This window comes from Dermacentor variabilis, chromosome 8, assembly GCF_050947875.1.
Source record: "Dermacentor variabilis isolate Ectoservices chromosome 8, ASM5094787v1, whole genome shotgun sequence".
Lineage (NCBI taxonomy): Eukaryota > Metazoa > Arthropoda > Arachnida > Ixodida > Ixodidae > Dermacentor > Dermacentor variabilis.
Window position 1 is genome coordinate 168,447,090 of NC_134575.1, and position 25,107 is coordinate 168,472,196.

Here is a 25,107-nt window from a genome sequence, read left to right on the forward strand (position 1 = left end):
CACTTCATGGATACAGTACAGTTCCTTGAAAGCTTGCCTATCTTCGTAACAGCAACGTTATTCGCACTAGCAGATCCTACACAGTACTAAGCACGCACAACACGGCCACTAGGAACCACAGTGATTCCCCACTGCGTGAACGCGCGTGTAAACGCCGACAGTCATTTTCGATTTTAAAACACGGCGTCAAGTAAAACGACTTATCTATTTAAACGCAGTATAATTAACAATAAAACCAAAATATTAGCGTTTCATGTCTCTTATATTAAACTTTTTTTTTTGTGACGTCATCATGCGTGGCAGCAGCGAACCCCACTTGGGGTCGTCTGCTGCCACGTGCGTGCACCCAGCGCCGGCCATTTTTATAAGCTTGAGTAAAGTTTCAGTTGTGGATAAGTATAGCAAAATAATTACTTATTAATTAGTACGGTAATTTGATTATAACTGAAACAACATTATATTTCTGCAATTGTAGATTGCGGCCAGAGATAAATGTCAAGAATTCCTCAATATTCTTTTGTGCAATTGTGTTGAGGAATTAAAGGGTTAATATTTTATCTTGACTTCACTGATGTGTGCAAAGCTGGTGTATTCAATAAAATATTTTATTTAAAGGTACAGCATATCTTTTCTCACTTTCATTTTCTTCTAGTATAAGTTACTTTCGGTTGGCGATTGTAACAATGTGTTTATTTTCCCTGAAGCAATGACGACCTTGTGCGTTGTATTGTGGTCCGATGGTATAGGCACGTGAGAGTGCGCCGTGTCTGACGGACTTGGCTGCGGCAGCCGCACAACTCAAGCAGCTATGTCGCACTCGCAAAATCCAGGGCCATTCTGAGGTTCCACTGCAAGACCACGCCTGCAGAGAAAGTAAAAAGGTACAACGTATGGCGTTTCGAAATAAATCTATTTAATGGAAAGGGGAGCTCTCGTTTAAGAAAACGAATGAGTATTATGATCCCAGGAGCAGATTAGATTTCATGTTTAAACACTGCTGCGGAAAGGAACATTGACAAACATTTTTGACGCATTAAAGGGATGGTGATCGCCAGCGGTCACTAGCAATTCATTGCTTAAGAATAGGCTTTTAACGAAACTATCCTACAGTTCCACACGCATTGATCATTTTCGTAAAGTCGGTATTCCACTTTCAAACAGTGACTTATTTAATCCCAGTATATGTTCGTGTTGGAATCGCTTTCCATGCAATGTTGTAGCCATTAGAGACATTATTGCTTTTAGAAATTCTGCTACGAACCTGCTTTGTCAGTAACTACCTAACTGCCACATCATGCCTGTTATCGTTGCTAATTTTATTACCATTGTAACCACTCCACTCTCTATCGCCCTATTGTCTTCAAGTTATTTGAATAAATAAATAAATAAATAAACTGATTGTTGTGAATGAAAAATGAAAAATATGCGCTTCACAACGGCTGTGTTTATTGTACAGAGGGCGCATTTTGTAAAGCTTTTCTTTCTAACTGACCTTTGCCATCAACTGGTCGCCTTTGCCAATATTTGCAGCAATAGCTGTGCCTGAAATTTTCTTTTAGGAACAGTTCTAGTGCACAAGCTCTTTGTGAATACGAGCCCAACTCATGTTGAAATGCGAGGAAGCCACACTTGTATACGACCAGTTGTTAATTTCTTTGTGAAATTACTGGGATTAGGGATGAAGCCGTGCTTGTAATAATAGCACCCTTCTCGACATAGCCGAAAAAATACTTTATGCGTCCAGTTGAAATCCGAAGAACTGTTAGAGGGTAGATTTTAGGAATTGGCATTCAAAAATGGTTTATGGCCATTCAAAAGTGGTTGCTGCAGTGAATCTCTTGGAACTCCACTGCCTGTTAAAAAATCACGATATTAGTGCGCATTATAATTTATGTTATTTTGACGTGTGTGCTTGGCTGCAATATTGCAACAGGAATGTGTGCCCTAAAATGAAACAGAAGAAAGGTAGCTGCTAAATTACAATGACTTATCTCGACATTGCGATTCATCGGCGAGCTATATATTTCCCTGTAAATTATCTACGCAACAAGGCACGATAGCTCTGCCTGGCATACGTGTCTCTTGAAATGAATTCTAAAAGGCAACTGTTTAAGCCACAAAGAAATAACAAGACGAATTGTGACCGTTTCATTTATTAGCATTTAGCGCTGCGTTAACCTGATGAAGCATAGCAAACATAAATCGCATTCAGCATCACACAAGGAAGGCGCACATTTTCTAATTAGTTTTGTTGTGTCAACGCTGTAGCTAAGGGTGCTTCGCAAGCAGGTTTTATCCACAAAAACGAAAAAAAGAACGACTCTTTAGCGAAAAGCCTCAGTTTATTGCCAGCTGTGCATAATGGCTTATACGCTGTTCCGCATTGAAAATGAGGCGGTGAGATACACCAATGTGTCGTCCTCGCAAAATATTTTTTTCTCAAGACCATTCAGGCATGCTGCCAATAAAGTATCGCATAATTGAAAACTTGAAGAATGAATGTGTTCATCATTCCAAGAGAACCTACACAGTCGCGCGCTGTTTATACACGTAGCAATGGCGCATCACACGTTTTACCTTGAGTTCTATATTGCGGAGTGTCTTTTTTCATCATTGAGAAACTTTTAAAAATTCGCCTATGGAATGCAGTCCAAATTCACCCATTGAACTAGAATATTCGAAAAAAGCGGACAATACTTATCCTTCAAATCAAAACGTATAATTAAATATTACACAAAATTTCCATATTCACACTTTTACCTGAATATCATAGTGTATATATTGCAATACACGAATGGAAACCGGAGATTTCACGAGGCCCATGCAATTAAAGCAATTTCTAAAACTGTGACCAGTTTCTCTCATACGAGGTGCCATATATGCGGTAAAAATGTTCCGTTGATCCACCTGTGCTTTTAAACAAGAAGCTCGGAAATTGCTATAACACCAACGCATTTATTCGCTAAAGCTTTTCAATGCATATATGAAGAGGTGTCATTTTAGATTTCGTTCTAGGTTGATATGGGTTTCAAAGACACTGGCAACAGTTCTTCAATTACGTTATGTGCCGAACTGGAATTAGTTAAACGCTAATCACTGAAACATCATAAATTAGTGAAGAATTCATTTTAATTTCTAATACAACTTATGTGCGCTTTTACATATAATGTAGCTCCGTACGTGCAAGAAATTCATTACCATAAACACACCCCTGTGTACCCGAAATAATTGCGTGGGTCTTCCAAGGACAGTTTTCTAATGTCCACAACAAGTACGTATATGAAATGTCGCAGATGTTCAGGGCTGCTAGAGGTACCATTGATACTATATTTTCGAGCTGCTTATCTTCAGGGACCGAATTTATCTCAGTGCCTCTTTTCTATAAGCTTGATGTGGAATCTTTTGCTAGTAATTGCGAAATGTTATATCTCTCATATGAAAAAATCAGTTTTAACGAAGAATTTAGGTGAATGCAAAGGTTGTAGCCATCACGTATCCATACAGCATATAATGGTGTGTTTGCGTGAAGTCTATTAAGATAAACGCTAATTAAAAGTAGAGCTCATTTCCATCGGCAACCATAAAGACCACGCCAGTAAACGTTCCCGTAGTCTTGCATAGAATCGCACTATGGAGTTCAAGTTCGATGCGTTCATGAAACGCATCGTTGGTATTCATGAGCTCATAGCAGCTGATCTCTAGCAAAAAAATTTTGAAAACTATTCTTTCTTTCATCGACATCATCATTGTACATCATATCAGGCAATTTCCCCCATTATGTACAAGAAACATTAAACTCATACCAGCTTGAATATTGATAGCACGTTTTCTCGAAAAGCAGATGACACTGTGCATGTCTGCTCATGTAGTCCTTGGGATTACGTGGACAGTGCACGGTATGTCGGCTTATATTTATCAGCTCCATGTCGTGGCAGCCTCATGTTTTACATCGTTTCCGTAAATGTAGGAGCATTGCGTTGTTGCTTTCTAATATAAAAGGTAATCAAGGGTCCCTAGTCGGAGGCGAAAGGTCTATTATCGAAATTTTCTTCGTTGTTCGTTATCATTCTCTTTTTCATCAAATGGTGATCATAGGTTAGTGAGGTCTAGGATTCACCTCAATTTGAAGAGAGAAAGAGTAAGATTGGTCAAGAAGAAACAGGCTAACCTAGACGGCGTAAGGATAAAGGCAGACCAATTAGGCTGGTACTTGCAAACAAATATGCAGCCTTAGAACAAAAAGGTGAAAGATGCCATAGAGGTAATGAATCAAATCGTAACTAGGCTGGCTTCAGAAGCAGCAGTTGAAGTGGGAGGTAAGACACCAAGCCAACCAGTAGGCAAGCTCTCCCAAGCACCAAAGGACCTAATGAAGAAACCATAAAGAATGAGAGTGCCCAACTCAAGAGATCAGATAGAATTCGCGGAATTGTCAAAAGTACAAGGAGAAAATAAGGCATATTCGAAATTCTTACGTGAGAAAACTGAGGAAGCAGTGAACAATAAACACAGCATGAAATCAGTGCGAAGAAAACCTGGCATAGGACAAACCAAGATGTATGCAGTGAAAGACAAGGAGGGTAATATCAACAGCAATTTTCAAGATATATTACATAACAGTGGAATAATTCTATACTGACCTGTATAGCAGTGCAGCCACGATATCTCCATTCGAAGTAAGTATGAACAGGTTATAGAGACTGCTCCTATAACTGTATTTAGAAGGGCCTTGCAAGACATGAAATAGGGAAAAGTGGTAGGAGAAGACGTCATAACAGTTGATTTAGTCGAAGATAGAGAAAACATAATGATTGAAAAACTGGCGGCGCTTTATACGAACTGTCTATCGACTTCAAGGGTCCTGGAGAACTGGAAGAATCCCATCATTATACTAATGCAATAAAAGGAGAGGTTAAACAATTGAAAAATAATAGCCCCATTAGGTTACACCCAGTACTATATAGCATACCAAGACAATTACCAATATTATGAGGGCAACACTGTAATTCCGTCAAACAAAGAAACAGGCAGGCTTTAGGAAGAGATACCTTACAATGGATCGCATCCATGTCCTCGATCAGGCAATCGAAAAATCCGAAGAGTAAAATTCTCCTCTCTATATGGCTTTCACAGATTACGAAAATGAATTCAATTCAGTACAGATACCAGCAGTCATAAAGGCATTACGTAATCATGGAGTGCAGGATGCTTACGTAAATATCTAGGAAAATATCTGTAGGTTAAACAGCTACGGTAGTTCTCCGCAATAAAAGTAGCAAAATGGGTATAAAGGAAGCGGCCCGATAAGGAAACAGAATATCTCCACTGCTATTCACTGCGTGCTTGGAAGTAGTGTCCAAGCTATTAAATTGGGAAGGCTTAGGAGTAAAGATCAACGGTGTATATCTCAACAAGCTTCAGTTGGCAGATAACATAGTCCTGTTGAACAATTACAATAAATGTAATTTGTTCAACAAAATGTCGTGGTTAATTGTTTCAAAGGCTTTACTAATATCTAGGAATAATGCAATGCTAAACAAATTTTGGTCGAAAGCGGAAACAATTTCATCCGAAAAGGATTCTAAAAGTAAGGTAGTACCTTTACCAGCGCAAAACCAAACTGATGAGGGGACAAAAACGAGAACTTATTCATGAAGGAAAGCATTATTTCCAAAAGAAACTTTTCTAACACTTGGCAGAGTACAGGCAAAATGGATATGGGTCTATAGTTTTCAATTACATCTTTTTTTCCTCCTTTGTGAAGTGGCTTGACTAAAGCAGTTTTGAGTTTTTCAGGGATAGAAGAATCGTCCAGAAACCCTTTAAGCATAAAAAGAAGAATGCCCGACAGGGTTTCACAGTTTCTTTGGAGCATGCGCACTGAAAGGCCATCAAGACCGGGTGGTTTGTTCTGTCTGAAGCTGAAAATAATCCTATGTAAGTCAAGTTCCGACAACTTCGGCAGGAAGGCTGAGGCAGATATAGATTTTTGAAGCGTGCAGTCCAGAGCATGCCCTTGACTAGCTCCGTCACACGAACGAGCAAAATGACGGTTAAATAGATTAGCCGTTGTTGCGGAGTCGTTCGAAAACGAATGAATGGCAGATCTCGGGTCTGCTTTTCCTCGAAGGTGATTTATTAAAGACCAAGTCTTTGCTGGGTTTTTCAAAACTAGATTAAATTGATGTAAAAAATACAGCCGTTTTGCCGATCTAATGAGGGCAACTACCCTGTTTCTAGCTGATGTGTACTCAGCGCGAAGTGTTATATTTTCGGGGGAACGTTTCGAACGTTTCCACAAGACATCTCTTTCCACTATAGCATGAATTACGTTAGCATTTATCCAGTTATGATTTTTTCGGCGTTTCCTTGTTACAGTTTTTTTTGCCAAGTTTTCAAATGTTTGTATTTTTTCACAAAAGCAGTCGTAGACATGTGCAGCCTTTCTGTTCATTAATGCAGACCAATCAAATGCCCTGATTAGGTCATCGAGCTTACGCTGGTCTATTATAGAAATCTGAACGCTGCTAGGCGAGTCCTCAGCGCAAGCATGTGTTAATGGGGTTGACGACACAAAGTGGCAAGCCACAAAATAATGATCTGCCAAACGCTGTTTTATGACACATGAATCTAAAGAATAATTTGAAGTACGAACCAAAATATGATCTATGCATGAACTGACTACACGCCCATTTACCAGGTCTTCTCTTGTTGAAATGTTTATCGTATTTTCAATGCCGTGCGAAGCTAAAAGGGATAAGTAGTCGGATACCGCACCCTTTGTGTGACAAAGAGCGTTTATGTTGAAGTCTCCAACGAGGCATATTTCATCCACCGGGTTGAATCGTTGTAAGAAGGCTTCCAATTCTATTAAAAAGCGACTGACACTATTTGATGGAGGACGATAAAACGCGAATACAGAAAGCAGGAACCGCCGCTGAGCCACTTTGATAGCAATACATTCCGCAAAAGTGAATGAAACATCGATGTGTGACACGTCATATACGTTTTTGACGAAAATAGCAATCCCTCCTCCTCGCCGATGTGATCGTGTTACAAAGTGCGGTTGATAACCGTTTAGAACAAACGTATCCAGGCCTGTATCTGCGACGTTAATTTCTGTTATAACAAACAAATCCACAAAACTAAGTGTTGAAGTGACAATCATTTTAAATTCGTCCCAGTATTTCCGTAAGCTTCTAATGTTAAGATTAATAATTATGAAGTCACCTTTCGACTTGGGACTGCAGCTGTCACAGAAAGACTGAAAATCGGGAAACTCTTCGCAGGTGCTTGCCATTATGTTAAACAATCTTTTCAACATCTGCTAGCATGTTGATTCGAATCAGAGTCGAGGATTCATCTTTCTTTGCGAAAATCTTTCCGGCCTTGACCCAAGTGAACTTGTATCCCTTGAACTTGTAATAATAATAATAATAATAATAATAATAATAATAATAATAATAATAATAATAATAATAATAATAATAATAATAATAATAATTATTATTATTATTATTATTATTATTATTATTATTATTATTATTATTATTATTATTATTTCACACTATGTCTTCTTTTTTAACAAATTTTCTATCCTGACCAATTGACAGTTTGGCTTTGTTTCAGGGCGTGGTACTGTGGCACTGCTTGAGGAATTTTCAGATGAACTTTTCTCGGCATTTGATCAGAATCTCTTCACATGTGCGCTATTTTTAGATGTAGCGAAAGCGTTTGACACCCTGAATCATCAAATCTGGTTAAGTAAACTGCATTTTTGGGGATTTCGTGGGCCTTTTTACAAAGTTCTCGAAAATTACTTGAGCAACAGATTTCAGGTGGTGTCTACCCATGATAAGGGCATATTTAGTTCTAAGCTGTCGGTAAAAGCTGAAGTTCCTCAGGGGTCCATTTTGTAGCCATTATTGTTTAATATCTTTGTTAACGACTTCCCTTTGGCAATTTCGAAATGTTCAGTATTCCAGTATGCTGACGACACTGTATTATTAGCGAAACACCTTTCTTATAAAACATCCACTGATATGTTGCAAAATGACGTGTACAAGGCAATGCTTTGGTTCTCTAATAATGGAATTGTTGTAAATGCCCCCAAAACAAAACTTGTTTGTTTTCGCTCCCCACTTAAGACTACTGTTATTAACATGCCTCTCTACTTGCATGAATCAGACTGTTGATTGTAAATGTGCACCTGTTCCATACGTGGATTGTGTGAACTATCTCGGAATTTATTTCGATAGTAATTTATCGTGGCAACATCACTTATCACTTATTTGTTCTAAACTGAGGTCAGTAGCCTGGCTGTTATTTAATATCAAAAGTATTGCACCCTTGTCTGTAAAAAAGATTATAGCACAGGCACTGCGTTACACTGTGTTGAGGTATGGCATTACAGTCTTTGGCTTTTGTTCAGATCGTTGGAGATGCAGGGTTGACCGGATTACAAAAAAACATTCTTAAAAATGTTGCTTACAATTCCCCAATAGTAACATATGCAAATATCTTCCGTGAACTTGGGCTACCAAACTTCCATTCGTTACTTATAGAAACAGTTGTCATTAAACATTTCTGGAATTCCGCTTTCAAACAAAAACGTGCCGCCGCAAGGGAGCTTAGAAAACGTGTCCGTTATGTAGTTCCGTGTTCAGCCACAAGGTATGGCGCGGCCAGACGCTGTGCTTATGTGCCTGACATATTTAACAAATTACCAGAAGAAATCTTTAACGTGACATCAAAAAGCACGCTCAAACACTTCTTAAAGCAGCTACAGTAAAATTACTTTCTTGTACATTTTCTTTTTTTTTTGCATCGCAATATTTACCTCTTCAACTTTTGTTATATGCAGATAACCAAATGTTCTCTTGTTCTTTTCAATTTTTTTTCCTTTCATTTTTTTATTTTTTTAATCATCTCTCATCAATTTATGTATATTTTTTTGCTTTGTCTATTACATTCATAGGCACGGTCCTACAAGCCAACTGAAGACCGGCCTGCTTGTGTTATTTTGTATATTTTGTGGCATTAAACATTATTATTGTTAATATTATTATTATTATTATTATTATTATTAGTCGGTGGCGAAGCTGTCACCGAATACTCATCTCCACGTTTGTCTTGGCAGGTGCTGCTTTGGTCGCTGTGAACTAACCTTGAACAAGCTTCTGCGGCTGCGCCATTCTTCGTCCCAGGCATGACCCGAGCATTCAGCTGGAAAGTTTGGACGACGTTTCTGATAGCCCGCTAAGCTGCTGTCCAAAGTGGCCGCTGCCAGCTTCCACGTCGCACCGAACCGTGGCGCCTGGATCTCTCATCGGACCATAAAAGGCGCTCCCGAATCAACAGTGCTCCGCAGTCGGTGGCGAAGCTGTCACCGAATACTCATCGCCACGTTTGTCTTGGCAGGTGCTGCTTTGGTCGCTGTGAACTAACCTGGAACAAGCTTCTGCGGCTGCGCCATTCTTCGTCCCAGGCATGACCCGAGAATTCAGCTGGAAAGTTTGGACGACGTTTCTGATAGCCCGCTAAGCTGCTGTCCAAAGTGACCGCTGCCAGCTTCCACGTCGCACCGAACCGTGGCGCCTGGATCTCTCATCGGACCATAAAAGGCGCTCCCGAATCAACAGTGCTCCGCAGTCGGTGGCGAAGCTGTCACCGAATACTCATCGCCTCGTTTGTCTTGGCAGGTGGGCCATTAATTTTAAGAGCATAGTTGTTTGCCAGTGCTGCCGACTGCTGTCTAGTTATGTTGAACCTTGTGCTGATGCTATAAGTATGTTGTGCTTTATTGTGTTGAACATTGTGCTGATGTGATAGGTATTTTGCAAACAGTATATTCAGCCTTGTCAATTTTTTTTGTGCGTGTATATGACCATGCCTGACCGAACCAAATGTCAATCGTGCTCGGAGAAGCTGCCAGTTGATGGCAGATTCCTAACATGCTTGGATTGCGAACTAGGCTATCACCTTGGCAAAAGCTGTTCGGGTGTGGCTGAAAATACGTTTGCCGCAATGGGCGTGGCAAAAAGAGAGGCCTGGAAATGTAAGCAATGCAGAACGCCTGCAAGCGATAACAGCTTATTGAAAGCCGCTAATCCTCAAGTAACTGCAGTGGCTGATGATCCTGGCTCTTTCGCAAAGGAATTAAATGCTTTCAGAGAAGAACTAAGGGGTATTAAGGACATGATGGTTGTTCTTTTGCCTCTCCGAGAAAAGCTCGAGGAGCTCCTAGCTCTCAAACCAAAAATAGATGAAGTGCTGTCAGTGAAAGAGACTGTAGTTGAGCTGCAAAATTCTGCACAGTTTCTGTCTTCGGCCTATGACACTGTTGCGACACAGACAAAAAAAGTCTGATTCGGCCTTTAAGAGCCTAGAAACTCAAGTTCTGTCGCTGACAGAAACGGTGAATTCCCAATCCACTGAGATTGTTCAGTTGCTAGCTGATATTAATGGCTGTGAGCAGTATAACAGACTATCGAACCTTGAGCTACACGGTCTTCCGTTTTCATCCGGAGAAAACTTGCGAACTGCTGTCGCGGATCTCGCACACAAGCTAGAAATAATAGATTTTGAACCCCGCGACATAGTTGCGATCCACCGCTTACCTGCCAGAAAAGATAAAACGCCTATCGTGCTCATTAGATTCTCGTCCCCATTCTTGCGGGACACTTGGCTTGCTGCTCGCGGCAAACTTCGTGCCTTGGCACACACAAAAAAGGTAGCGGCTATGTACCTCAATGAAAACCTCACCCAAGCTACTAAGGAACTTTTTTGGAAAACTCGGTCTAAAGGCAAAGAAAACGGCTATAAGTTTGTCTGGGTAAGGAATGCAAAGATCTTTGCACGAAAGGAAGACGGAGGCCCTGTCATCAGGATTGCCTCGGTCACAGACATCGATAAGATGCTTTAAACTCATGGCGATAAACTATACTTCTCTCCCGGACTTCGCTTCATTGGGATCTATTTTCGAAAATTGTGGCAAGCCTTCTTTTTCAGTCGTTCACATAAACATAAGAAGCATAAGAAAATACTGGGATCAGTTTCTTGTCGGCGTTGCTGACGTCTTGCCCTTAGTGGATGCATTTGTACTCTCCGAGATAAATGTTCAAGATGACATGTTGTCGCAGTTTCATCTACCGAATTACCACGAATACTTTTTTACGAGAACGGCCAGGAGAGGTGCTGGTATAGCAGTATTCATCAAATCTAAATGGGTAACTACAACTACGACGTTTACTTTTACGGGGGCGGAATGCCTCGCCTTCCGCTTGGAAAATTCTAATGCGGCTTTGTTGTTAGCTGCGATTTATCGTCCCCCCTTCGAACATGTGCAAACTTTTTTGAATGAACTAAAGCAAAATCTCGGTTGTCTACCTCCTAATTCGAACGTTTGTCTCGTTGGAGACATTAACATAGACATTTTAAACTCGGAGAAAGCCATGGTTACCAATTACTTGAACATCCTAGCTGACTATGGCATTGAGTCGGCTATTAACGAGGCTACACGAGAGGAGCTTCTTTTGTCTCGTGTGGTGACTTCCTGTATTGACCACGTAATGGTCCGTTCAATAGATTTTTCAAACATCAGTTCCGTCCGAGTGACGAAAAAGCTGGAAGACCACTATTTTATAGGATGCCAGCTTTCATTCCCAAGTTCCCAGCAATCCCAAAGTAAAGAATCCCAATATATTGAAATATTTGATTGCTTTAATTTCGACCGACTAGTTTCCCACTATGACTGGAACGCAATGCTAACAAATAGCTGTCCGAACAGTGTATATAATAATTTCATAGCGGTGATTTCCGATTTAAAGAAGGCATGTAGAAAAACAGTCTTGGTTCGAAAACGAAGACCACACCTATACTGGCTGAGCAATCGGATAATAAAAGCTACTGAAGAAAAGGAAAACTCGTGGAAGCGGTGTCGACAGCACCTTGATGACGAAACACTAAAATGTCTCTATCGAGAAGCCCGGAACAAAGTTACAGCAATGATACGCTGTTCTAAGAGGAACTACTATCGTAATAAATTTTTTTCCTCGCGTCATAAACCCGCTAAAATGTGGTCCGTAGTAAATGAGCTTAGAGGCTCTTATCCAGGTTCGTATTTGGACCCGTTAACAAGAAATTGTGGATCTATCAATCAAAATCTGGCAGACAGCTTTAATGATTTCTTTTCTTCGATTTGCGCCTATAATGATGGACCAAATGATCCTGTTGGTCTCAATGGTGGTCTTAGTTCAATACTAGATTCGGCATTTCTTCCACCAATAAATAAAGAAGATTTGTATCGATTGTTGCGTCGATCTAGAAAAAGCCGTGCTGTAGGACTTGATGGCATAACAGCAGAAGACATATGTCGCAACGCCAGAGTTCTGGCTGATCCGCTTCTTTTTATCTTTAATAGAATCCTTGATACTTGCATAATACCAGATGCACTAAAGAGAGCACGTGTGATACCGATATTTAAAGGCGGAGATGCTTCGAAGCCAGAGAACTACCGCCCCATCTCTGTTCTTCCTTTCTTAGCGCAACTGCTGGAAAGACACGTGCTTGAAGCGATTGAAGGGTTCGTTTTAAAACATACCATCTTATCACCTTCCCAGTATGGCTTCGTGTCTGGTAGAAGCACGCATGCGCTTTTTGAAGAACTATCGGATCTTCTATATCAAACTTTTGAACTTAACCAGGTAGCCTGTGGGCTTTTTTTAGATATATCAAAGGCTTTTGATTCGGTAAGCCACAGCATTCTATGTGCTAAACTACATAATTACGGTTTTCGGGGGCATTTCCATGCATTTATACAAAACTAGCTGTTAAATCGATCCCAGATCGTATGTATTGGCGACCAAAAGAGTTCTTTGCGGTTTCTTAAAGCAGGAGTTCCACAGGGTTCCGTTTTGTCTCCGCTTCTTTTTAATTTGTACGTTTGTGACTTGGCACAGGTAACAACTTCATGTACGATTTTCCAGTATGCAGATGATACGTTGCTTGTATCGAAACACATGCAGTACGAAGCAGCTGTCGCTTTACTTCAAAGCGACATAAAAAAATGTGACGAACTGGTTAAAAAAAAACCGTATAAAAGTCAGTGCTAAGAAAACTCAATTAGTATGTTTTAGAAATCCGTTAAAGCCTCTTGTAACAAATCAACATGTTTTCCTTCACGGTTCCGACTGCTTAGGCTGTGTTTGTGCCCCATTACAATATGCGGATAGTGTCAAGTACCTCGGAGTATACTTTGAGACTGACTTATCATGGAATATTCAAATGGCTCGAATTTGTGCGCGATTACGTAATGTTGCGTGTGTCCTTTACCGTATAAGGAGTTATGCACCTACCACGATTAAAAAAGTGATAGTGCATGCTTTAGGCTACTCGCATATAAGGTACGGCATTCCCTGTTTTTTTAATTGCAGCAGATTTTGGAAACATAAAATTGACAACCTATTAAAAAGCATACTAAAAAGTGTTGCGTACAATCAAACCACAGATAACCTATTTCGAGATTTAGAAATGCCCGATTTCGAGTCTCTGTTTCGTTCAAGAATTGTGATGCGTTATTTCTGGAGCAATGCTTTCCGAGAACCTGTCCATAACAGTGTTGCTTTGCGTAGTCATCCCAGATATGTAGTTCCTCGGACAAGAACTCGTTATGGAAAAGGACAAAGAAGGTACTACATCCCCCACCTGTTTAATAACCTTCCCAGTGCTGTACTGGATCAGACAACTTTGTCGGGATTAAAGAAGGTCCTCAAGGCAATGAAAGAATAGTTCACACATGTACAAAGTCTCTTTTGTTGTAGTGTGATCTTTACCAAAATGAATGTCAGACTTTTCCGGTGTTTTTCACATTTTTTTTCTTTTTTTGTTCTAGATAGGTTGTAACTTTGTTTACTTATTGTGCCTTGTTTACTCAATTGTAATGGTTATTGAGTGCTACGTGTTTTCATTTGAACATTAGGTGTTGTTTACTGATCATGTTTATTTGGAAAAACCTGTGAAACGTTCTTTCTAATTTTTTTTAAATTTGACATTTAGTTTGTCTGTAATAAGGTACATAATGCAGTGCCCTGACTGCCAGGTTTCTGCCATACAAGCCCACAGAAGGCTTCGGCAGACCTAGCAAAATCATATGTACAATTTGGTTATTTGTAATAAAGATTATTATTATTATTATTATTATTATAGATTATGAACTTAAAGGATGACCTTAAAACTGCTTTAGTTAAACCGCTATTTAAAGGAGGACAAAAAGACGACATGAAGAACTGTCGACCCATCTCGATCTTGCCTATACTTTCCCACATAATCGAGAAATTTCTTTTGAGATCTATGTCATCCTTTGTTGAAAAATTTTCCATTTTGTCAACCCGCCAGTTTGGTTTCGTTCCTGGTCGTGGTACTGTAGCTCTTCTGGAAGAGTTCTCCGATGAACTTCATTCAGCTTTCGATCAAAATATGTTTAGTGTTGCTTTATTTTTAGACATTTCTAAAGCTTTTCAAACAGTTCATCACGGTATTTTATTAGAAAAACTATACTTCATAGGCTTCAGAAGTCCGTTTTATGATGTGCTCAAGAATTACCTTTCTGGTCGTTCACAAGTGGTTGTTTTAGACGGGATGACAAATGTAAGTAGTCAACTTCCAATGAAGGCCGGGGTTCCACAGGGCTCCATATTATCACCTCTTTTGTTCAATTTGTTCTTTAATGACTTATCTCACGTTATTTCCAACGGTCTATTATTTCAATAAGCTGACGACACTGTTTTGCTTTCCAAGCATTTTTCTTACAACATGGCCATTACTAACCTCCAGAATAATATACACAAAACAATGACTTGGTTCACTAATAACAGCTTGGAGGTTAACCCAATTAAAGCGAAACTCGTTTGCTTCAGATCCCCACTAAAACTAACAGCTATAGAGACGCCCGTTTTTCTACATGTTCACGGCTGTTATCCCTGTCGGTGCATGCCTGTCGCCTATGTGAATTCGGTAAAATACTTGGGAGTCTTCTTCTACAGTGATATGTCTTGGCACAGCCAGCTATCACATGTTTGTGGTAAGCTTCGGAGCACGGCCTGGTTGTTTTTCCATATAAAATCCATTGTTCCTTTTCCCATAAAAAAAACATTGCGCATGCTCTGGTGTACAGCATTCTCAGATATGGGATTACTGTTTTTGCTTTTTGCTCAGCCAGATGGCAAAACAGAGTTGACACTTTATTAAGAAACATACTAAGAAACATAGCATATAACGCCCCCTTCTCTGTGTCTGATAATATTTTTACAGGCCTTGGTCTTCCATGCTTTCGAACACTCTTTCTACAGACTGGAGTGGTACAACATTTCTGGGACAGCAATTTCAAAACACGTCATACAGCCTCCCGAAGCCTGCGTAGTTCCATTCGTTTTAAGGTGCCGCGCTCCTTAACAAGGCATGGGGAAGCCAGGCGCTGTGTTTATGTTCCCCAAATTTTTAATGACTTAGGAGAGGAAATGTTTTCCGCAACATCAAAAGAAGTGCTAATAAACATGGTTCACTCATTGTAACACGGTTCCTATATGCCTGAAAAATGTTCATGATCAGGCACGAATTGTTAAAATACTGTTCCTTGCTCTTTTCATTTCTTGATGTAACTTTTCCTAACTTTTTGCACCTTGGTCACTATTGATTTCATGTTAGTATTGTGTTGATATATTGTTTTTATATTATATTCATATTTTATGTTTTACTGCACGTCCGTCTGCCGACTTTGCCGGGCCAAGTCCCTCAAGCCACTAGAGGCTTTGACAGGCCCGTTTCATTGCCCTGTATACGTTATGTGCAATAAAAGATTATTATTATTATTATTATTATTATTATTATTATTATTATTATACGTGGCTACGTGGTTAGCAGTCAGTGGAGAGTGCGTTGGCCACCCCCCGTGGTTGCTCAGTGGCTATGGTGTTAGGCTGCCGAGCACAAGGTCGCGGGATCGAATCCTGGCCACGGCGGCCGCATTTCGATGGGGGCGAAATGCGAAAACACTCGTCTACGTAGATTTAGGTGCACGTTAATGAACCCCTGATGGTCGAAATTTCCGGAGTCCTCCACTACGGCGTGCCTCATAATCAGAAAGTGGTTTTGGCACATAAAACCCCATAATGTTATTTTAATTTAATAAGTGCGTTGGTCATGCTAACACGTTGTATTCCAACAGGCGGTGACCTTGATGCAGCCCTCGCGATACCACAGCACCTACTACCACCTTCATCAGTGCCCACCATTCTGCTGACTTTGGCGGCAAGGGGCCAACATGTCTGAAGACCAGGATTCGCCAGGAAGCTACTTAAACCAGTGGACCGCGGGGATCCCTTGCCGTCAGCGGCGAGGGCGTTTCCCTAGCTAACAAGTTGTATTCCAACAGTTATCGTGTCATTTGGTTGATATCTATCGACTTTCAATTTGCCGCTGACTGCACACTGTGTACGCCTTACCTGCATGAAAATGACAGTGACAATTCTGCATGACAATTACCTGCCACAAGGCACTGCCCGATGGTGGCAGATTGACTACCTGCGCGAGTTGTAAAAAAGTTTCTTACCGACCATGGTTTCTCAATGACTATGGTGCTCGGCTGCTGAGCACGGAGGTCGTGGAATCGAATCCCGGCCATGACGGCCGCATTCTGATGAGGGCAGAATGCGTCAACACCCTTCTTCTTAGATTTAGGTGCACGTGAAAAAACCCCAGGGTGACAAAATTTTTGGAGTCCTCCACTACCGCGTGCGTCATTATCAAAAAGTGGTTTTGGCACGTTAAACCCCATAATCTAATTTGTTAACTTTTCCTATCTTTTGGAACAAAACTGTTCTGGAACTTCGTCAAACAGTTTAAACACAATGGGTACAGCAAAAAGAGACGTCTGGGTATGCAAGACGTGCTGAATGGCATAAAAAAATGCACAGATGGTTCCAACTCACAGTCTGATGCTGCCGAGGTCGATGAAAATACGGGCGTGGAATCAGCATTGCTTTCGGAACTACAAGGTATAAAAAAAGTCTATAATGCTTACCGGAGCTTTACACCAAGGATGATTCGCTGCTCCGTTTGAGAACAGAATTGACCACAATAACCACAACAGTTCAAGATTGGGGAGCTCGGCGAATTATATGTCACGACAGTAGGATTCTTTTCTCGAAGAACTAAAAGCAGCCAAGGAACAAGCGTCTTCTCGGGAGGCAGAAGTATCCGCCTTCAGAGCGGCTGTCCAGACGCAAGCCGAACAACTAGAACGAATACAAGCCGATTTAAATGACAGTGAACAGTACAGCTGCAACATGAACATGGAAATGCATGGTCACAAAAAAGAAAGAGACGAAAAACTCAAGGAAGTCTTATGTGAAATCGCAGGAAAGCTAGAAGTCCAAAATTTTTCTCTCTGGGAAGTCGAAACGATCAATGGGCTACCGGGCAGACGTGACGATATTGCTAGGGTTGTTGTGCGCTTCATTTCCATTGCATCCAGACAAAAGTTGTTTTAATCCCGCAGGTAGCTTCAACATCTTTGCGAACCTGGAACGCGCCAAACGATATTTTTGATCGACGACTTAATAACACGGAATAGATATTTATTCTGACGTGCAAGGACCAGGGCAAGCAGATCGAGTACAAGTTTGCTTGGATTAAGCGTGGCATGATTTATGTGAAAAAGCTCGAAAACTCGACCCTTCGTTGAATAACCGCACCGGCAGACTTTAAATAAATTATGCAACTACTATGGCCAACGCTTGCAGCCAGGTTCCAAATTTTAAGTTTTTTAATGACGCATTTGGTCATAGCTTAGAGAATAAATTCACTGTCGTAAACAGCAATATAAGAAGCCTTCTGAAACACCAGGAAGAACTTAAACAAGTTGCCACATTGGGAATTGGATTTGTTGACGTATTCTGCTTGACAAAATGAAATTTTCAGATACCTGCATGCATACGCTTTCAGTGCTATTCTATCAATGCCGTTTTGTGACTCGGCGTCTCCGACGAGCGGGCGGGATCACTATCTTTGTTAGCTATACGTTTGACGTTCCGTCCACTGACGTGAACTTTGTTCGAGCTGAATGCGTAGCACTGAGGATGTCTTTCGGTACTAGGTGTTTATAGTCGTTTGCTCTGTATCGGCCACCTTGCAGCAGTGTTACCCGTTTTCTTCTCGAATTTGAAGAAATGTTGATCTCATGGACTTCAGTGGAAGAATTATGCTTAGTGTGTACATAAATATAAATCCCTTGTGTTTCACAGTAGGCTCTGTATCCGATTACTTGTCCCTCTTGTCCTCGTACAGTATTGCTAATACTATAACCGCTCCCACCCGGGAAAAAATAGTTGGTGACCAAGTAACAATGTCATGTTTAGACGATATCTTTTCATGCGCTCCTAACTACTCCTTTGCTTCTTGTGTTATTTTGCAACGTTTTGCAGATCACTATCCCATCTCTTCTCATTCGTCTTCGTCCTTTCGAATGCCAATTACTCGTCAAACCACCACATCCAATAACTTAATCTACATCACTATAACTGACCAGAGAGTCTTAGAGAACCTCATTAACAGTTTTAATCGAATGGCTATAAGTGATTCAAATTAACCAGGGAACAGGTATAGCATCTTCTTCGACCAAATAAAGAAGTTCTAAAGCCTTTATAAACGCATCGTAATACAGAAACGTATAAAGTGTAATGGGTGCACTGAACTGTTCCGAGGGTAACGTTTCTCCGTAACCGAGGAGGCAGCTGACGCAGAACAGGAACAGCTGGTTGCCCGAACGGCTCACACTCGTGCCAAGCACTGGCGATCCGGCTGGCCCACTGGCTGTACAGCAGGCATGGAAGAGACGATCTGGCTGGCCTTGTTCTTGTGCTCTTCTTCTTCATTACAATTACCCCTGGTGCAAAAGGGAAGCCATCCTGGCGACTTACGACGTCGAGACGAGCGGTTCATAGAATTGTTTTAGGCGGCGCACGTGAACAACATCCCGACCACGGCGGCGCTTGTCGGATGTCGATGTAAGGGGCTCTATGACATAGTTGACCGGAGAGGTGCGTTCGACGATGCGGTATGGTCCATCATACTGCGAGAGAAGTTTGGTCGAAAGTCCAGGCGTGGTAGAAGGCACGGACAACAAGACAAGGGTGCCTGGAGCGAAGTTCGGATTCGTAGGCTCGCCATCACGATCGGCTTTTTGTCGTTGTTGGTCAGCGGAGGTGAACTTTCGGGCTAATTGACGGCATTCCTCGGCGTATCGGGCGACGGCTGAAACGGGAGCACATTCTGACGCGTCTGATGTATAAGGCAAAACCGTATCGATGGTATGGGAAGGATCGCGACCCTAGGGAAGAAAGTATGGAGAAAATCCTGTGGTACTTTGTGTAGCCGTATTATATGCTTACGAGACAAATGGGAGGATTATGTCCCAGTTTGTGTGCTGCGATGAAACGTACATGGCGAGCATATCACCAAGGGTGCGATTGAAACGCTCTGTAAGTCCGTTAGTTTGAGGATGGTACGCCGTGGTGCTCCGGTGAACTATGCAGCATTGAGCAAGCAGAGCTTCAACCACCCGCGACAGAAACACACGGCCTCTATCACTCAGCAGCTCCCGAGGTAGGCCATGACGAAGAATGAAACGATGGAGCAGAAACGATGCAACGTCACTGGCGGTCGCTGCAGGTAGAGCAGCGGTTTCGGCCTAGCGTGTAAGGTGATCAACTGCGACAATAATCCATCGTTTTCCAGCGGGTGTTAGTGGTAGCGGCCCGTACAGGTCAATTCCCACACGGTCGAAGGCACGAGCAGGGCACGGAAGCGGCTTTAATAAACCGTGGGTCGGATGAGGCGGAGATTTGCGGCGTTGGCATTGCGGGCACGAGTGGACAAACTTTTGGACAAAAGTAAACATTCCTCGCCAGTAGTAATGTTGCCGCAGGCGCTCATACGTCTTCAAAACGCCTGCGTGTGCACATTGTGGGTCAGTATGGAAAGACGCGCACATGTCGGAACGCAAAGTCCTAGGGATAACCAGGAGCCACTTGCGACCATCGGGCTGGTAGTTGCGTCGATACAAGAGGTTATCCCGGACAGCAAAATGGACAGCCTGGCGACGCAGGGAGCGGGAGATGGGAGATGCAGGCGAGCCAGAAAGGAGATCCAAAGAGAGGCCACCCAAGGATCCTTGCGCTGTTCTGATGCGAAGGTGTCGATGTCGACCGAGGATACCGCCTTAATGGTGGCGAGGGAGGCCGTGTCGGCTGGCAGCAGAGAGCGGGACAGAGCGTCAGCGTCAGTGTGCTTGCGACCTGAGCGGTATATGACGTGTATGTCGTATTCTTATATGCACAGAGCCCAGCGGGCAAGGCGTCCAGACGGGTCTTTTAAAGCGGATAACCAACAAAGGGCGTGATGGTCAGTAACAACATTGAAAGGCCTGCCGTATAAATGGGGCGAAACTTCCCGAGTGCCCAAACGATGGCCAGGCATTCTTTTTCTGTGACGCTGTAATTGCGTTCCGCTTTGGTCAGCGCACGACTGGCGTAAGCGACGACGTCCTCGGAGTAGCCAGACTTGCGCTGCGCAAGGACAGCGCCAAGGCCAATACCACTGGCATCGGTATGCACTTCAGTTGGGGCGGTGGGGTCTAAGTGTCGCAGTATAGGCGGAGACGTCAGGAGACGGCGTAAGGTCACGAACGCAGTGTCGCATGCAGGAGACCAGGAGGATAGGTCGTTGGCGTCACTTAAGAGTTCTGTCAGAGGTGATATTATCCAGGCAAAATTGCGAACAAAGCGCTTGAAGTAAGAACAGATGTCGATGAAGGCGCGGAGTTCTTTGAGTGTCTTTGGTTTCGGAAATTCTGCCACGGCGCGAAGTTTTGATGGGTCGGGGCAAATGCCGTCTTGTGATACGACGTGACCTAGAATCAAGAGCTTGCGCGCGGCGAGCTGGCACTTTTTCAGGTTCAGTTGCAGGCCTGCGTTGGTCAAGGACGTCAACACTTGCCTAAGGCGAAGAAGATGCGTGCTGAAATCAGGGGCGAACACAACGATATCGTCGAGATAGCACAAACACGTGCTCGATTTTAGGCCGCGCAAGATATTGCCCATCATTCGTTCAAAGGTAGCAGGTGCATTGCATAGGCCAAAGGACATCACATTATATTCGTACAAACCATCTGGCGTAATGAATGCAGTTTTTGGGCGATCAACTGCTGACATCGGGACCTGCCAGTCGCCGGAGCGTAAGTCCAACGAAGAGAAGAATTTAGCGCCTTGCAAGCTGTCCAGAGCGTCGTCCATGCGCGGTAGAGGGTAGACGTCTTTGCGCGTTATCTTATTGAGACGGCGATAATCGACGCAGAACCGAATGGAACCATCTTTTTTGTGACGAGAACCACCAGTGATGCCCACGGGCTATTGGAAGGTCGAATGACGCCGCGCTGAAGCATGTCGTCCACGTGCTCACTGATCACCTGACGCTCCTTGGCAGATACGCGGTACGGGCGCTGCCGCAATGGCGCGTTGGAGCCAGTGTCGATGTGGTGGCTGACGGTTGATGAGCGACCCAGAGCAGGCTGAGCGACATCAAAAGAAGAGCGGAACTGGGCAAGCAGGTGAAGAAGCTGGGAGCGCTGCTCGGAAGTAAGGTCATCGGCAATGAAAGGTGTGAATAAGTCAGGTGATGGCGGAGCAGAAGTGGAAAGTGCACAGAAGTCAATGAGCTCTGCGTACGAAGCATCCGGCACGTCGGTTATAAACATGTCATCAAGAGGCTGAACATGGCCAAATGCTTCGTCGCGAAGAGCCATCAGGGCTGTAGGAAGCGGATTGGAGAAAACGATGGCTCTGAAGCGGGCTGAAATGTCAAGCGCGGCGAAAGGCAGGGGAACGTCTTTGCGGGTCATGAAGAGTTCTGTAGGAGTGAAGAGGACAGCGCCTTCAGAGACAGCACCACAGAAGACGCGAACAACGGCAGACGAGTGCGGCGGTATGGCGATGTCTTCTCGAAGAACTAGCTAAGCGGGAAGAGAAGTGGCGCCGACGAGAGGCACGTCACACAGAGGCGATAATTCGACTTCAGCACGTGCACAATTGATGACGGCGTTATTTCGCGAAAGAAAGTCCCACCCAAGTATCACGTCGTGAGAACAGGACTGCAGAACCACAAACTCCACAATATAGAGAACGCCATGAATAACAACTCTAGCTGTGCATACTGCTGAAGGCTCAACTGGCTGGGCGCTTGCTGTGCGAAGAGAAAACCCAGAAAGTGGCGTCGTAACTTTTCGTAAAGCGTGAGAGAGGCGTTCGTTTAGGACAGACACGGCTGCTCTAGTATCAATTAGCGCAACGGTAGGGACGCCGTCAACAGTAAGATCGACAACGTTCGAAGGCGACAATGGAGGACTTGTACAGATCGATGGCGACGCTGTTCTTGCCTCCTGAACTGCGGCGCTTAGTTTTCCTCTTGCGTTAGTGAAGGGCACCGACGCATGGGGGATAACGAACGGCGACGCGGTGAAGGTGAACGACGTGTAAGGACCGGGAGGTCGGCTGGTGGCCTGTTCGACTGCCGACTAAAATAAGTGTCGTGGAAAGGCTGGACGTTGGCGTAGGGAGGCGACTGCACAAACTCATCAGAGTGCAGCATGCGGCGGCGGCAGAGTCGTGCAACATGGCCGCGAATACCGCAGGCATAACATATGGGCCTGTTGTCTTGCGTGCGCCAAGGATTAGTAAAGGCAGGAGCAGGTTGATGAACGGGACTATGAACGGGTGGTGGTGGTCGAGGATGTAGCGGAACGAGTGGTTGACGAGGGGGCTGCGCGGCGACGGATGCGTAAGTAAGTGGTGCCGCGGCAGGGTACTGCTGATGCTGCATTGGTAGAGCCTCAGCAACTTGGTCTTCAATAACCCGCCGGAACGTAGGAGCGAGCTGTGTAGGAGGCTGTTGTGGCAGCGGCTGCTGTAGCTCAGCGAAGGGTAGCAGAGAAAGCTGACGTGCAACTTCCTCCCGCACGAAAGCTTGGATTTGTGTGAGCAAGGAGGAGCGATCGGAGAAGGCTGTCATGGAAGAGAGGGCCTCGTCAGCCACTGAGGGGCGCCTAGTCAACTCGCGCTGCCTCCTCAACTCGTCGTAGCTTTGGCACAAGTTTATGAGCTCTGCTACGGGGTGCGGGCGCTTGGCGATCAACATTTGGAAAATCTCATCGGCGATGCCCTTCAAAATGTGCTTCAATTTGTCATTTTCGGGAATAGACGCATCCACACGTTTGCATAGGTCGAGAACCTCTTCAACATAACGGGTGAATGTTTCACCGGGTTGTTGCGCTCGCTCTCGTAACCGCTGCTCGGCGCGCAAATTGTGGACAGCAGGGCGACCGAAAACTGCAGCGAAACTGGTCTTCAACGCGGACCAGGACTGAAAGTCGGCTTCGTGATTTTTAAACCACAGGTGAGCCACTCCCGCAAGGTAGATTATGAAGGCTTTTAACTTGGCGGTATCATCCAATCTATTGTGCAAGCTCACCCGTTCGTACGTAGCCAACCAGTCATTGACGTCCTGTTCATCCGTACCGCTGAAAACCGCTGGATGGCGTTGCGGGACAGCGCCAGAGCAGGCAACGGGGGGTGGCGGTGACGTCAGCTGGGGAGAGTCAGGCATGACGGGAGGCAGAGTCCGAGACCGGAGTTCCAGGGTGTAGATGTTCTTGAGTACCCCGCACCTTCCACCAATTGTAATGGGTGCACTGAACAGTTCCGAGGGTAACGTCTCTCCGTAACCGAGGAGGCAGGTGACGCAGAGCAGGAACAGCTGGTTGCCCGAACGGCTCACTCTCGTGCCAAGCACTGACGATCTGGCTGACCGTGTTCTTGTGCTCTTCTTCGTCATTACAAAAGTATTATAATTGGGTGACCGCGGACATAATGCGTGCCACTTCTTAGAGATTTGCTCTGGAAACGGGGTAAACATGCCTCAAAAAATAAAAACCGGCGTCTCAAGTACAAAGCCGCAAGAAATAGGGTAGTTGCTTTGATAAGATACACAAAGCGCCAGCTTTCTCACGTTAATGAGAAATGTCTTTAAAGTTCATGTCTTCTTTTGTTGAAAAACTTTCCATTTTTTCGACTCGACATTTTGATTTTTTTACCGGTCGTGACACGACAGCCCTTCTGGAGGAGTTCTCGGATGAAGTGTTTTCAGGTCTTGATGAAAATCTGTTTAGCGTTGCTTCACTTCTGGACATATCTAAAGCTTTCGATAAAGTTCCATCACGGCATTATATTACAAAAATTATATTCCAGTGGATTTAGGGGTACATCTTAAGATGCCCTCGAAAACTATCTTGCAGAACGGTCACGAGCAGTTGTCTTACATAAAACGATAAATGCAAGTAGTAAGCTTCCACTGAAGGTCGGAGTTCCTCAAGGTTCCATTCTTTTCAATATATGCATTAATAATTTATCTCGGTTTGTTTCAAAGTGTTTGATATTTCAATACGCTGACAACACTGTGTTGCTGTCAAAACATTTTTCGCACAACATGGCTATCTCGAACCTTGAGAATAATGTACACAAGACAATAACTGATTCGCTGATAATTGTCTACCGGTTAAAGCCTCAAACACCTAACTCGTTTGCTTCTGATTCCCTTTAAAACTAACAGTAATAGACGCACCAATTTTCCTGCACAGTCACAAATGTCATTCCTGTCATTTCATTTTGTCAGTTAACTATATCATTTCATGCCATAGTTAACTATCGCACATTTGCGATAAGCTTAGGAGCGCTGCGTGGTTATCCTTTCACATTAAAACTATCGTTCCGCTTCCTGTAAAATAAAAACCATTGCGCATGCCTTTATCTACAGCACTGTTTGATATGGGATTACCGTTCTTGCTTTCCGCCCTACCCGATGGCAAAACTGGGTTGATTATTTCTTAAAAAATATATTAAAAAACATAGCCTACAACACTTCGTCAATCACAAATGAAAACATCGTCCCAGCACTTAGCTTTCCATGCTTCCGGACTCTGTGCTATGACATTTTTGGTTCACT

The 25,107-nt window shown here is 43.4% G+C and overlaps 1 protein-coding gene across 3 annotated transcripts in view; it reads right to left on the minus strand.

Annotated features, from left to right (window-relative positions):
• Positions 1-587: 587 nt before the first annotated feature.
• Positions 588-25,107, minus strand: part of LOC142590718 (beta-hexosaminidase subunit alpha-like) — a 190,130-nt gene continuing 165,610 nt past the window's right edge. For all 3 annotated transcript variants that reach the window (XM_075703143.1, XM_075703144.1, XM_075703146.1), the window contains one exon: positions 588-862. In XM_075703143.1, coding sequence (XP_075559258.1) covers positions 799-862 — 64 coding nt within the window. In that variant the 3' untranslated portion in view covers positions 588-798. The remainder of the gene's footprint in view (positions 863-25,107) is intronic.